The 15130-nt window shown below is 34.3% G+C and overlaps 1 protein-coding gene across 3 annotated transcripts in view; it reads right to left on the bottom strand.

The window, feature by feature from the left end:
- Positions 1-15130, bottom strand: part of SLC13A3 (solute carrier family 13 member 3) — a 48280-nt gene that overhangs the window by 11039 nt on the left and 22111 nt on the right. For all 3 annotated transcript variants that reach the window (XM_087959332.1, XM_026665012.2, XM_087959333.1), the window contains 8 exons: positions 14650-14716; positions 12242-12427; positions 11648-11773; positions 9115-9210; positions 6190-6294; positions 4737-4834; positions 1531-1643; positions 458-619 (listed from right to left, as the gene is read on the bottom strand). In XM_087959332.1, the coding sequence (XP_087815458.1) occupies positions 458-619; positions 1531-1643; positions 4737-4834; positions 6190-6294; positions 9115-9210; positions 11648-11773; positions 12242-12427; positions 14650-14716 (953 nt within the window). The remainder of the gene's footprint in view (positions 1-457; positions 620-1530; positions 1644-4736; positions 4835-6189; positions 6295-9114; positions 9211-11647; positions 11774-12241; positions 12428-14649; positions 14717-15130) is intronic.

Genomic DNA, 15130 nt, shown 5'->3' with positions numbered 1-15130 from the left:
GTGAGATCTACACAAATTCAAAGATTTGTTCCAAGTCCTATGAAAAGGCTCCTGCAGATGTGCTTATCAGAAAAGGGTTGCCACATGAAAGGATATAACACAACCTGGAAGGGAAAATGAAAGTAAGGGCAGCCGTGGTGGTCCAGTGGTTAAAATGCAGTACTGCAGGATACTTCTGTTGACTGCTGGCTGCCTGCAATTTGGCAGATCAAATCCCAGCAAGCTCAAGGTTGACTCAGCCTTCCATTCTTCTGAGGTGGGTAAAATGAGGACCCAGATTGTTGGGAGCAATATTCTGACTCTGTAAACCACTTAGAGAGAGCTATAAAGCACTGTAAAGTGATATATAAGTCTTATTGCTATTGCTAGCTACTGCCTGCGCCAAGGTCTCCTCATTGATAAGAGAAAAGAGAGCTTATGCTGCAAGCTATTCAAAATATATATATGAGTCTTTTACCAGTTCTGCCAAGACAGGCAAGAAGATGATGATTGTAGCTGTGTTGCTGGCAAATTCTGTGAACATTGCTATAACTGCTGTGATGAGAATTACAGCCACAGGGGGAGGTAAATTCTCTAGAGGGTCAAGACGACCGCCAATCCAGATAGACAAACCTGATTCCTGTAGCAAGAAAAGAAATTTTCCACAGTTATGTAAGAGAATAATATTTAAACCCCTAAAAATCTCTTTCAATTCTTATCATGCAATGACAGTATTTGGGGAAGATCATTTAACTGACAGTAGACTTGCATCTCTGGAGGACTCCAACCAGGGAGGACCAGGGAGATGAATGAAGGTGGCCACTTTACCTGTCATTTACTGTCTCACATGTTGCTGGTGTGGCAAAATATCTCTTTATACTATTAGAATAATAAAGACATCCAAGCTTGCTTGGGATCAGATAATTAATTGTAAAAGATAAAGCACATTTGTGTTTTTAAACAATAAACCTGTTTTGAATTATTACCAATGTCTGTGATTATTTTCAATTGAGCAGTCCCTATGGTACTTTTTCCCCTTCAGAAAAATTCACATGATGATATTTTTCTATCATCTATTTATTTTACATTTCAACCAAATGTGACTCTTAGTAATTATAAGAGTAAGTCCCTGTCTAGTTGTTTGCTACTGATTTCTTCATAGGGCTAACAAAACATGAGTGGCTCAGCTGGTTTCTGGATCCAAGGAAGGACTAGAACTCAAATTTCTCCAGTTCTAGCCAAGTATCTTAACCATTGGAGCAAATTGGTTTTTAGTTCAATTATACCACATATATCAGGACTTTTTGAATTATAGGTAGTTAAACAAATTATATTAAGCTTCCCAGATGACTTTTGAGTTAACGGTTGGGATGAACAGATCACACTAAGCCAACATTGACCAAATTGAATTGAATTTAGTGTGTGCTACATGCCACTGTACATGTATAATATGTACTTCATATAATATGAAGTCATATATGACAACAATGCCTATAGAAAATCAGACTCACAGACAAAAATGTTTCACAGGATGCACTTTAACAGACATACCTCACATCCTTTTGCCATTGCAAACCCTCCTCCAAGCAACAGGATTATATTCCAAGGCACACTTTCTTGGGCTTTGCTCCAAGTTAGCAAAGGTTCATTCTCAACATTTGATGCTAGATGAAAAGGTTTGTAACAAAGAAAGACAGAAATTAGTAATACAGTCTATAGTAGCCTTCCCAACCTAGAACCTCCAGATATGTTGGGATTATCCAGATGTGTTGGGAGTACAAATCCCAGCATTCTTAACCAGTCAGCCTACGGATAATGGTGGGCACCAGGGACCAGTTCTGTGGAGAGAGGTTTTTCTGTGGACCATATGGGGCGTGGTTTTGCATGCTGCTTGCATCCTGTGGATGGAGCTTTGCTTGTTTGTGCAGCCTGGTTTCTGGCATGCTGTGGCCCAGTACTGGTCCACAGACCCAGGATTGGGGACCCCTGCTCTAAATAATAGCTTAGCATGATGTGAATGAGCCTAGATAAAACTGAGCTGACAGTCTTTTGCCCTTCTCCAAATCCATAATACATGCAGATGTTTTTGTGTCTTTTGCGAAGCCTCAAGCTGGCTACTTTCAAATAAACTAGTTAATATTAACTATGATTTTCTAGTTTAGGCAACATGATAAACAGTATCTAAGCAAATATAAGAGCAAATCCTCTGGAATTCTCATGGCTATGCCAGGGGAGGAGGGGAAGGGTCATAGGAGCTGAGTTCGTGATGCTAAACTATGAATTACTATCCTATTATAATGGGTGTCTCTTGTGTCCTGAACCATCTTCCATTAAAGAAATCCATTTATGATATTCTATGTATAAGATATAGGCACGTAAATCAAAATTTCACAGACCGATGAACCAGGAATTGATTTGATACAAATGCTTGGGAGGACAGGGCTTTTCAGCATAATATAAATGGTAATGTTAACACCAGCATTTCTGATTTACAAAAACACTGAAAAGAAGTACATGGATTGGGCCTAAAAAGCCCCAGATGTGAAAGAAAATAGAAATATATCATTTAATCCATTTCTTAAACCGCCATACTGTTGCATTCGAAATATGATGGGCAATGATTTCCATAATCAACACCATTCAATCAGCTTAGTCAATCATTGGCTATTTTGACTAGAAACTATGAGCAATAATGCAAGGAGGATACCAGGTAGATAAACCTGTCTTATATCACTATGATATCCAAGAGCATATTTTACTGAAACAACTTCAGCTTATGCAAAACATGGATCAGAAAATCTACCATATTGCAATTTCTGGTCAAACAAAGCATGAATAATACATAAATAAATACACTTCTTCCAGTAAATGTAATTCATCACTTGTTGCAAAAAATATATATGGAGAAATCAAACTAATTCAATCTGTAATCTTATCCTTTTAGTCAAGTACTGTATATTTTAGGGTGTAGTGTGCAGATATACTGTATTTATCTGGTGACCTTTGTCTATACAAATATCAGAGTAGAAATATTGAATATATATGAGCAACATTTTTACATTTGAGTTTGAAATCACTTTTTTGGCTTTTGCTTTTATCATTTGCTTTCTACTTATTTGCTATTTGAGGTTTTGAACTTGATGCTTCAAATAAAAAGTATTTTAAAAAATCCAATGCACACTCAGTGGGCATTTTAAAAAATAATTCGCACTTTGGAACAAGAGGGTTAATTTTCTACTCACAGTTCAAACATTACACTTATGGAAACAAATAATCCAAACCTTATCAGTAAAGGTTTATAAATGGATTTTTGCCTGGGAAGACATCCTGTTACCTAAGTCAATTCTTATTACTAAAGTAAGCACGTTTATGTATTTGTGTATTTATTTGTTCAATTTATATCCATCTCATAAAACAACTGAAATGGCTGTTTTGTGTCATTAATACTGTTGGGAGAAATATCCATCTGATTCAGTTCCAGGCCGGGAGAGACATTGGAAATATGGAGGCTGATTGGAAAGATGGTTTAATGATGAAGCAGAACCACCAAGTCCATAGTTGAGAGTGAGGGGTTTTTATACCTTCTCTTGGGCTTTTTCTCTTGAACTTCCTGTGCAAGATTATGTATTCTATTGGCTGTTGTAGGGGTCATAGCTGGCTCTGTAAGTTGTCTGAACTCCCAGGTTGGTTGAAGTTTGCTGCTGAGATGATTCAATGAAGAAACTTGTGTTCTGAAAGGGTGTTGGGCAATTCCTATTATGGCTTAATGGCTTTGTCCTGGTTTGGATCTTGAGTGTGGGCTATTTGCTTATGAATAGAGCTATTTAGCTATTTATCTTTTAAGTGCTGACATCTGCTGGGGGCTATTATGGAAGGTGGGAGCTGCTTTCCAAGAGCATGTTTTTCCATTTCGTATCCAGTGAAATATAATATTTTGCCTTTTTAATATTTCTCAAAATATTTCACTCTTCTAGGAGAGGGGTGGGTGCTAACTTTCCACACTACAATTCTCCCTTATACTGAGGACAAAGTTAGCCAAGTCACATAATTTTCTGCAACACTGTCTCTATATTAATTATCCAAATGTCTGTAAATTAATCAGTCTACCTACTTCATTAGAACAGGTGCTATTGGAAAGAAAAGCATAGGAAAGCAAACAATTATATTTGGGGAATTAAAGCGAGGATCTTCAAAAGCCATTGCTTCTATTGTTTTCCACAGTCAGTGCTGAAGAGAGCAGAGAACTTGGTGCTTTATGTTGTACAGGGATGTTGGCACCTGATAGAACACATTATTAATGAGCCCACTGACAATTGATAGTCACCCTTTCTGGATCTTCATTGTTTTTCCTTCGTTAAGCTTATTTAGAGCAAGCAAGCTTAGCCTAACATCTGCCTGTATCTCTAAGCCAAATGGGTTTTTTTTCCCGGGCTCCCATTATAAAGGCAACCATGTGGTCCTGGGGAAAGATAGTTGTTTGCTGAAAGGTACTACATGAAAGCCCCTGTGCACTCCAAGGCACCCTTTTCCTTTCCAATCCAAAGTGAGGCACAGTCCTAATATCAATAAGTGTTTTCCCTTGTCCCTCTTTGCCTAAATGAATGTTTTTAATCCTACATAGGATAAATGAGTTAAAAGGGAGAAACCTATTGATCAACTTTTTCTATAGGGCTGTGGAAACCAGTGTTACAATACACTCTAGAGAGAATTCAAAAATATAAGACCTGAGAACAAACTTCGATAAACCAGCAATTTACCTTTTAGATCAAACCACCATTTAAGAGATGGCTTTTTCGCTGGGAAGAAGAACAGTATTGTCACTATTGTGATTCCAGTAACTGCATCTGAGACAAACCTAATAGAAATGGAAAGAGGATTCTACATAAGGTTTTTTTATCAAAGAATAAGTTTTTATATCAGGTTTCATGAATATTTACAGTTTATAATTTTTTTAAAACCCTGGAAATTACTGCCCTCAGTTAGAAAATTAACTGTAACCTAAAATTACAAATTGGAGAAAGCATGAGAAGTAGCCTTTATTTTTTTAAATCAAGACTTGTGTTTAATCATTGACTGATTATTGATAACTGACAAATTATAGGGTACAATAACTGAAATAATTATATTCTAAAATTAAGAGACTTTCACCAGCTACAGGCCAAAGAATTTCAGAGTCAGATATTGTATATCCAGGAGGGGACCTGATGAAGATAACTTTTTGAAGACCTGGAAGAGTAGGATGGACTGTAGTGATAGGTGATCCTGAAAGTAATGTGGATGTAGGACATTTAAACTCCCCACTGGATTTTGATCTGGATTTAAAAAGTGGCTGCAACAATGCAGCTGTTTCAACACAGGGGTGAAGTGGGACCTCTGACTTAGGCTTAGCACATCTTTTAAAAGAGCAAGATTAAAAAATAATTAACAGCTTCTGCAAAAGTGAACATCCAAATCTTGGCCCTGTCCAAGTGCATGATGAAAATTCAAACATCCTCCCTACAAATATAACTGTGGTCCTTAGAAGTTTGTCAGTGTTTGCTCTGAGACATTAAGTAAAAGTTCTTCAAACTTCTAGACAGTTAAATACTCTAGATATTTAATTGGATATATTAGATATTTAATTTCCATGTAAAGTATGTGTCCTGCAATAGAACTATTATCTAAGAGGAAATAAAAAAGAAAAACTTATGATCTTTTCTTCTGATACATGAAATATGAGTTTTCATTAACATGATGCCCTATGAGATACAATTTCTATCTTTCTGCAACAGACACAGCTAAGAAGGCAGATCTGGGAATTTCAACTAAAACATTATCAAAATTTGGCATCACATAATCTCTTAAATATAGGAAAAAAAGATTTAAAATGCAATACATGCTGACTTTGAAGCAAATTGAGAAATCAGTGGATTATACAATATAGCCCCAATAAAGTTTATAAACAGTGTTATCAGAAGAAAAGGGCATGAGTTTTCTATGTATTCTTGAAAATTGGAAGCATGTTCTCACTTTTTAAACACAGCTACATTAATCTGATAGATATTTTACAACAAAATTGTTGTTATTGTTGTTGTTTTTAAAGACAAGTTAGGGTGACTTTTTCAAGAAATATATGAACATTGGATTAAATTTTCCATTCAATATTGGATAGAATTCCTAAATCTCCTATTTGCCTGAATGAGTTTTAATAAACTAAAAGCAAAAACTTACCCTGGTTTGAATAAGCTTGCCCAACCTGTGATGAATTTTGGATCTCTGGAGAATAGCAATATGGCAAATAAACAGAAGAGAACAAATACTGCCTGCTCTGCAAACCTGTATTGGAATAAAGTTAAGTTAAGCACTCAACTTAAATATTTGCCTAAAGTTAAAAATAGCAGATAGTAGGAAATATGAAGAAGAACAAATTATTTAAGGTGTTTTTTATGTGAAAGGCAACAAAATGCAGGAGAAACCTATAAAAAGAATATAACTCCGAAAGTTATTCATATGTTATGTAGCACATGTCATATAACAAGAGTCAGTTTTGTTTCTTGGACTAGACATGGGTCTATCTGAGCTCTTATCTTGCTTAAAGCATGAAGCCAACTGTGTGATTTTGGCCAGTCACTTTCTCCTAGTTATAAGGAGAAGGCAGTGGAAAAATCACTTCCACAAATGCTGCCAAGAAACCTGCAGCAATTTCTCTATTTAATTGCCAAGAGCCACTACACCTTCTTATTTGAATCTTGATTGTACATAAGCATGGATATAAGCTATATCCAGACATTCAAATAAATGAATATTGATACAAATGAACATGAATTTTCCTCTTACATACTTTCATTCTATTTGAGGAACTAATGTCTGAAATGGCTAATGTATATCTGGAAGGTCTTGAGTAGACAGCAGCAGCAGCTGGTCAGGACTGATTGTGAAAACATCAGCAGAGCCAGGCTTGGGTAGCATTTAAATGAGTGATCTCTGAGAAATACTGTATATGACTGTCTAGACAAGATTAGGAAGTCAAAAACATTCCAGAAGAAGGCATCACCAATCTACGTCTATACTATTGGCAAGACACATTAATGGATATGTCTAGGAAGCTTAACTGAGTCTTGCCTATATTTATATCTGAAATATGTTTGTCATGATGTCCCATACCTTGGTTATATTCACATTAAATGATAGTCATGTGTTATGCATGAGAGTGCTCCTGAAGATAGTTCAAAGATTACAGTAGATATGGAATATAGTACAAATATGGTTGTGGTGACAAAGATAATCTTGTATTGATTACATTGGTTGCTTATTGCTTCCATTCACAATTCAAAGTGATGTTTTTGAGCTTTAAAAATGTCAGTCAGTCTGCCCATATTTTAAGAATGGGTTGGAAGACTTATTCTCTGGCTAGACAGTGAGAACTGATAAATTGGCAGGTAGAGGTAAGTTAGGTGCATTAAATCATCAGTGCATTTTTGTGTGTACATTTTTACCTATATTTTCAAATGCTTTGTGATTTATACATCAATGGCTGATGATAGTACTCCAAAAGGTGAACTTTGTTTTTCAATAAATAGATTTTATACGTGGAGATTATGTTTCACAACTCACATAAGAGTATAGCATTTAATAGTCAGAATCAGAAGTAGGCATTGTTTGTTCCATATGTGCATTGTTTTCCAGGAATGTGAAAACAATTTATATTTAATTTGGTTACATTAGATACAACACTATGTACTAAAAGTCTAATTTAATAATTTAATCAGTTAAAATCTCAGCCTTTGGATGTTGAGAAGGGGACAGAATGGAAAGCTATTTCATAACGAGTATTTAAAAGGAGATTCATTGCTAAACAACCATAGCATCAAAAAGCACTTTAAAGGCAACCAAAGCATCAAAAGCAAATAAATAAATAAAAGCAGAAAACCATCAATAGATTTAAGGAAAGAACAAGAAACAGAAGCCATTTCAAAGAAATCTGGAATTGCTAATCAAATTGGCAGGGGCTGGTTTAATGGAGTTTTTATATTCTTAAACAGTAAAAAGCCTTTGATTTTTACAGTGACACTTTGCAGGTTCCTGATGTATAATCACTTGAATGGTAGAGTGGGAGACTAATTTCTTGCATAACCATCCCTTAATGATGAAATCTTATAAGCATCTTTTCAGGCAATCTGTCCTACCTTATTTTGTAGTATCTATGCAATGTCTGTACGTAGATTTTTAAAAGTCAGGTTTAAAAAGGTAAAAGTATAACACAAAAATAACAAAAATCTGAGGAAAGTGAACAAATTAAAAATGTTGTCTAGCTTTTTCTGAAAATGTCCCTTTTATTGTTCTATTTGAGAATATAAAAATATAGGTACAATATACAACAACTGAAACTGAGCTAACTACCTTATTAAGAAGAAAAGTGAAAGCAATGGTCTCCATAAATAATTTATAGAACAGCCCTCTAATTATGTGGGCTGAAATTTTCTAGCTTTTGTGATAATTCATGAAGGACATCATTTAGTGCTCTGTAGGATCATTCTTGAGTGCCTGAACTACAAATTTTCAAAACTCAGAAGAGTAGCTAATTAAAGAATTAGCTCATTCCTTATCTAAATAATTTAGCAGAGATAATTAAACACAACAACAGCGACAATATTTCAAACTTATTTTGTCATTTGAAATCTGCTCTTGAAGCATGGCTCCAACTAAGCATTTTTGATCAATGAAAAGAAGACATTAAAATAGAAACAAAAAAAGCCATAGGAGAATGTGTATTTTATGAACATTCTTATTGCTACAGTGATTTTTCTTAAGCTGTTGACATACATTGAAATCTGAAATTTATGAAAAATCCCCATTATTAGATGACAATACTGACATTAGAATTAAATTAATTCTAGAGTCCTTAGTTCTGACCTAGATGTACAATCATAAACAAAGACCATAAACACATATTGCACATAAAAAATAGACAGGGCTTCCACTGCATCATCTCAACCACTACCATAATTTTTTGACTAAAATCTGCAGATACCTCAGATGTTAAATGTGACTGAATAGAAATGTTACCATTATAATGCATATATTTGATATCTCGTGTCCTTTCCTAATAATTTCATCTTCTTCTTTGTGATGTTTGTTATTCTCATTGTGACTTACTTTATTGGTCCCAGTTTCTCATAGTCTTCCCTTATAATTGCCCGAACTCTGCCTTCTGCTTCAGCTCTTATCTTTGATTTCTTCTTTTTGCAATCTCTGATCATTGGAAAAGGGGAAAACGTTGTTCAGTTTAAGTTGTGTAGCCAATATTTCTCCCAGATCTTCCACAATATTTATTTTAAGATCCTGGCTTTCAGAAAAGAATTCACACTGCTGTTGATTAATATGATTCTATTTTTGGATTTTTGTGATTTTAAAATTTTGGTTAATTATTTGTTAACATTTTTAAAATTGTTTTAACTTTAGAGAAAATAGGTTATATGTCTAAGAGATACTTTTGAATGAATTTTGAATTTTGTCATGCCATGAAAATAAACTATTTACATATAATGTACTGACTATATTCAGCATAGTGAATATATATATATATATATATATATATTCACTATTTTAGCAGCCAAATGACTTTTTAAAAGGTTCGGTTTAATACTTATGAAGTCCTGTTTCTGAGAAAGAATTATAAAGAAAGTGCCACTATAAAGAAGATGCAACATCTAGATTTGTCTGCCTAGACATACTGTAGGTACACGTGAGAATGTTCATTTTGGCATTTTTGACAAATGCCAATTATAAAACTGGAAAGAGTTAAAAATAATGTTTATAATATGGGTGGAAATTGTTGAGATCCACAAAATGTCGTAAACAAAATGTTCTTTAAAACAATATGAGAATGAAATTTAAGTAGCTATCATGTTGAGAACTATTCCAGGTGCATTGTAAGAAACTCATGGTTTTTGTATTTTTAGTTAGTAAAATAACTAAACATCTTTCTTTTCTCCTATCAGTAAGCAGCAAAAATACTTGTATATGCAAAAAACAATAAAGAATCAGCCTTCCAGTTGTAAAAAGAATGTCCTTGTAACTATAAAAAGTACATTCACAAATCTTCTGCAGCTACTGTATGTATTATCTCTGTGCATTGAAGGACTTCTGATTTCAGATTAGATTTCTCACTTTATCACAAAGTTGCTCTATTTCAAAGGGATTTCTCATAGTTTCCAGCTAGTCTAGTTACAGAAAGTATTCAAACCCCTGGCTTCACCTTTGTCAATTTTGTTTTGCTACAGCCTCATTCTACAGTTGTTGAAATTCATTTTTTTCTCATTAATCTACACTCAGAACTCCATAATGTCAAAGTGAAAACAGAATGTTAGAAATGTCTGTAAATGTATTAAAAAGAGAAAAAAAAACTCTGGGGAAAGAATATGTGAATGTCAAATTACATTATTTTATGACACAGATTATTTTACATACAGTATTAATTAAAATACAGATATTGCATTATCATAATCTTCATCACCTCATCTTGGCACTGAAAGCAGTTAACATAAGAAAAATAAACTGTCAAGAAAACCAAATTAAAAACTACCTGTGAACTAGCTCAGTCATCTTATCCTGTGCTATGGACAGATTACTATTATAATCAGTGGTGGGATTCATTTTTTTTTACTACCGGCTCTGTGGGTGTGGCTTGGTGGGCGTGGCAGGGGAAGGATATTATAAAATCTCCAGTCAGAGGTGGTATTTGGTGGTTCTCTGAACTACTCAAAATTTCTGCTACCGGTTCTCCAGAACTGGTCAGAACCTGCTTGAAAACCACCTCTGATTATAATGATTATCTTTAAAGTTTAGAAAATATTCCTTTGAAATGACCCTGAATTCCTTAGAAATGTTTTTAATTTGAAAGCAAATGAAGAAGGCTTCAGTGGAGATGAGACGAGGATGTTGTAAGTACCCAGATTACAAAAGGTTTACAATAAAACAGTTACCAATTAACACATTGTGTAATGAAATCACTGAAGTTTAATCCTTGTGAAATGTAACATGCCCTGGTCCAGATAATATACTTTAACTCTAATTCTGCAAAACCACTGAAGCTTGAAAGAAGAAAAAACCCACAAGCTTTTTACTTTCATAAGATGTGAATATCTACTGTGATCACAATACATTTTAAAAAAACCAATAACTACAAGAACAGAACATTTCTTCTAGTTACTGAATATTCAAGTTTTTAAAAAATACTAGTCTTTGAACCCTATACATTATAGCGAATTAGTGAAGCTCCCTGCAGCTCACAACAAAACTGTCAATATCAGTTTCAGAATTTTTATCATGATGGAAGAATAAGTGTAGAAAGAACTGAGAATTCATCCAGGATTAGAAACATCTCTACAACTTCCATTTCCCAGTTGCAATATCTTGCTAAGTATCTTTTGTGTCTAATGGAAATTTCCAGTTTTAAAAGTAAGCATGTTTAGGAACAAAGGAAACAAACCCCATCATTTAAACAAAAATGATTTTAAAACATGAAGGGCCTCACAGAAAATTATATCAATGAAAAGAGGTTAAAAATACATTCAACTTAAAGGTGTTCCTCATTCCAGCTTTTGGATGAACACCCAGTTAAATTAATTATTTGAATAGCAAATAAAAACAAATTCAAGTTATGCATATAATTCTGATATAACAATACCTTAAGCTAATGCATCCATAAAGGAAGCATATCCAGAGCCATCCAAGAAAAAGGAAAAGCAACATTAAGGGAAAGGCAAACACAAACCAAGAGCCAAAGTTCACAACATCACATCCTGGAAAATAACTAAGAGAAAGAAAAAGACCAATTAATACAAAATGGAGAAAATGTTTTTGAATACATTTGAAATAAGAAATAAATAACCAACACAATATGTCTTGCAACCTTCCAAAACCAATTTATAAAATGCAGTTAATACAAGATTAGCGAAGATTATCTGAATTTTTTTTTCACATTCTCTAGGAAAATCCTACTCAATAGTCCTAACCCTGTAATTCCTGATACTGATTTCATAGATTGCATTAACCACTTTATTGCAATAAACACTTTAAAACAGGTCACAATAAGTTGGTTCACCCATTTGGGGTCACAAAATATAGTGACTGGATTCACATCATATATAACAAGCCAATATCAAAAAGTCACATTGTGCATTGTGTGAACCTGGCCAGTATCTGAAGGTTTCCTGTTATTGTTGTGAGTATTGTTAGTTTTCTACAAATATCAGATGCCAAGCTCTAACAAAAACTGTACCTCTTTAACTGTCCTGAAAGAATGAGATTTGGGGCTGTCCCAGTCAGTGTTGCTGTTCCACCAATACTAGCAGCATAAGGGATGGAAATCAGAAATCCTTTCCATACATTTGTCTTGTCTTGTTCTTCCTTCATTACATCCAAGGAAATGTCAACTGTGACTTCCTTCTCTTCAATCGTATCTTTCCTTCAAAACATTCCAAATAAAAATATAGCATTTGAAATACATTTTTGCTTGTAAGTCAACTGTTATCTTCAGAGAGGGATATTTGGAGCAATTTGTACATTCTGTACAGAATATATAATATTCTATACATAATAAGGATAATAATCTTTAAAATAGATGAAAAGTAAAAAAATAGAACCATTCTAAATTTAATACAGAGATGGGAATGTGATTGCTGACTATGGGGCATGCTCAATATTTTTGGAAGAGTGACATTATAATGTAAAGTGGTTGTAACTATTATATATGAACAAGAAAACTTAGACTAGGGTTTTTTCCCCCATTTTGCCCATCCCTGCTTTTAAAAAAAATGTAGAAGATGAAAATTCAGCAGACACAACTTTTCTTTCTCCTGCATGACAAGCCCTTTGTTTTTTATCTTTAATGCAAGTATGAAAAATACTTAAATTCTGGATGTTTGTTTCCTTTAAAGACAAAGGGAGAAAAGTTAACTTGATGGACCATAAACCTGGTGTTAGAACATGCACTTAACTTGCAGAGGGCTCAAGGTTCAATCTTTAACATTTACTGTAAAAAGAAATGAATGACTCCTTGTGAGCAAGGAATGTTTGCCAGAAGGAACAGAAGTCCATAGACTAGGCATAGGCATAGTTGAATTGTAGGTGAACTATAAACTAGGTCCATTTGTCCAACACAATCAGCACTGATTTGCAGAAACTTCTCAGGTTTTTAGGAAGGGATCTTTCCCAACTCAGTCTGGAGATGTCCAATATCCTTATTACATGTAGCCTTATTGAATAATGCCTTGTTGGATTTTGTGTAAAACTACTATTTAACAGATTTATTTAACCATACATGTGTGAAACTGCTTTCCTTTCCATTTTCTTATACTGGCATAGCAAAAAAGTAGGTTTTGCTTCCATTTCCAATTAATTACACTCTTGTTCTTAATGATTGTAGTTGATCAACTGTAGTTGATTTGAACTAAAATTTAATCAAGGTGACACAATCTTTTCAGCTCTGGAGACCACTATAGTGGCCACAGTTACCAACATTGCATTGCAGTATCTTCACTTTCCCAACAAAATGTTTTCTCCCCAATGTAGAAGCATTTTATTCTAATCAGACAAACAAGAATAACTGTGGCATGATGCTATTCCACCATTATAATTACACTTGGTATCATGATATATAGGCAGTCCCCTTCTGACAGGTAATTGACAGGAAAAAAACAGTACTATTACAGCAGTCTCCCTTCCTACTGATTGAATTCCATATGAAGAAAAGAAAAAGCACTTTAGCAGGATTCAGACTAGTGGGATGATGGGAATTATGGAGACACTAAACTGCATCTATTTTTTTTAGAAAACTAAAAGATTCCCCAGGCATTGCTTAAGCAAGCCAACAGTACAAACATATTTTAATCTTTACTTGTAAGGCTAAACCAGTACTAAAACTAACCATAATTAATCTTGGTTAGGAGGACATCCTGATAAACAGCAGCTCCTTGAGAATGGAAGCAGATGGTTTTCTCCTTGCAACCCTATCAAAGGAAAATGGAAAAAAACAGACACCCTCCCCCCCAAAATTCTCTTTCCAATTTCTCAAAATGGATCATCCAGTTATATGGAACAATGCCCAGAATCCTGGTGCTATTGAGAATTGTCGGAACTGCTATCTGCAAGCAGTAACTAGAAATGCTACTAATGAGGATGAGTGTGCTATAAGGTTAGATCAGTAGATTTATTGCACATAATTACAAAAACATATATTATAGAAAGATCTTCATATAGCAGCATGGAGTCCTACCTCTCTATAAATTCATCCCCAGATCCAAATCCTAGGTGTCTTCTTACCATCTTTTTGCATCAAAATCTGTGCTTGTTTCTCAACTGTGAAGGTTCATAGAACATAGAATAACAGAGTTGGAAGGGACCTTGGAGGTCATCTGCTCGAGCAGGAGAGTCTATTCCAAATATTAGCCTCTACCTAGGGTCGAACTCCACCTCTGGGCCACCATCTGTCCCTTGTTTACAAAATGTCTTTCCCTAGTAAGAAAATTAGAAATTCCCATCTCACCAGTTGCCCAAATCTTACAAAATATAGCAAGACATGGAAGATTATTTTCTATAAAAACAGGAATATATTCCTTGGAGATGACTGCCAAGTAAGCAATTTGATATTTCATACGGACAGTGCCTTCCTTTTCAATAGCAACTTACTCATTAGCATTTGTCAGAAACTGCATCTCAGTTGGCACCATGTGAAGTTTGTTCTGATGTACTGAACCTAAAAAAATAAATATTTCAGAAGATTTTTTACACAGAACCGAAAAATGATTCTTGAAGTGTATTTATATTGTTATCATATTTATTAAATTTGCATACAGTGTATGTGACTTGCATTGATTCCTACCATTATCAAAAGTGGTTTTCTTTGATATCTGCTTTTCAAAAAATGGAAAAAATGTATATTGGCTTCTGGACATTCATAAAATTCATCTCAATCTATACTGAAATAAATATTAATATTCACTGCAATTGTTGTATTTAAAAAAAAGAGGGAACCTGAAATATATTGACCTGGTTCTAAGAGAATGTGCTGTTCTGATCTCAGTAGAATTGTTGCAGACACACACACACATTTTACTACTAAACTATATTGCTTATACTAGAAATAAAATACAGCCATCCTGAATTAGTA

The sequence above is a fragment of the Notechis scutatus genome, chromosome 3, assembly GCF_049901735.1.
Source record: "Notechis scutatus isolate UNSWTSFEM ecotype Mainland chromosome 3, rNotScu1.2, whole genome shotgun sequence".
In the NCBI taxonomy this organism is placed as follows: domain Eukaryota; kingdom Metazoa; phylum Chordata; class Lepidosauria; order Squamata; family Elapidae; genus Notechis; species Notechis scutatus.
Note: the sequence above shows the minus strand (reverse complement) of the source record. Positions and strands in the feature narration are given on the sequence as shown.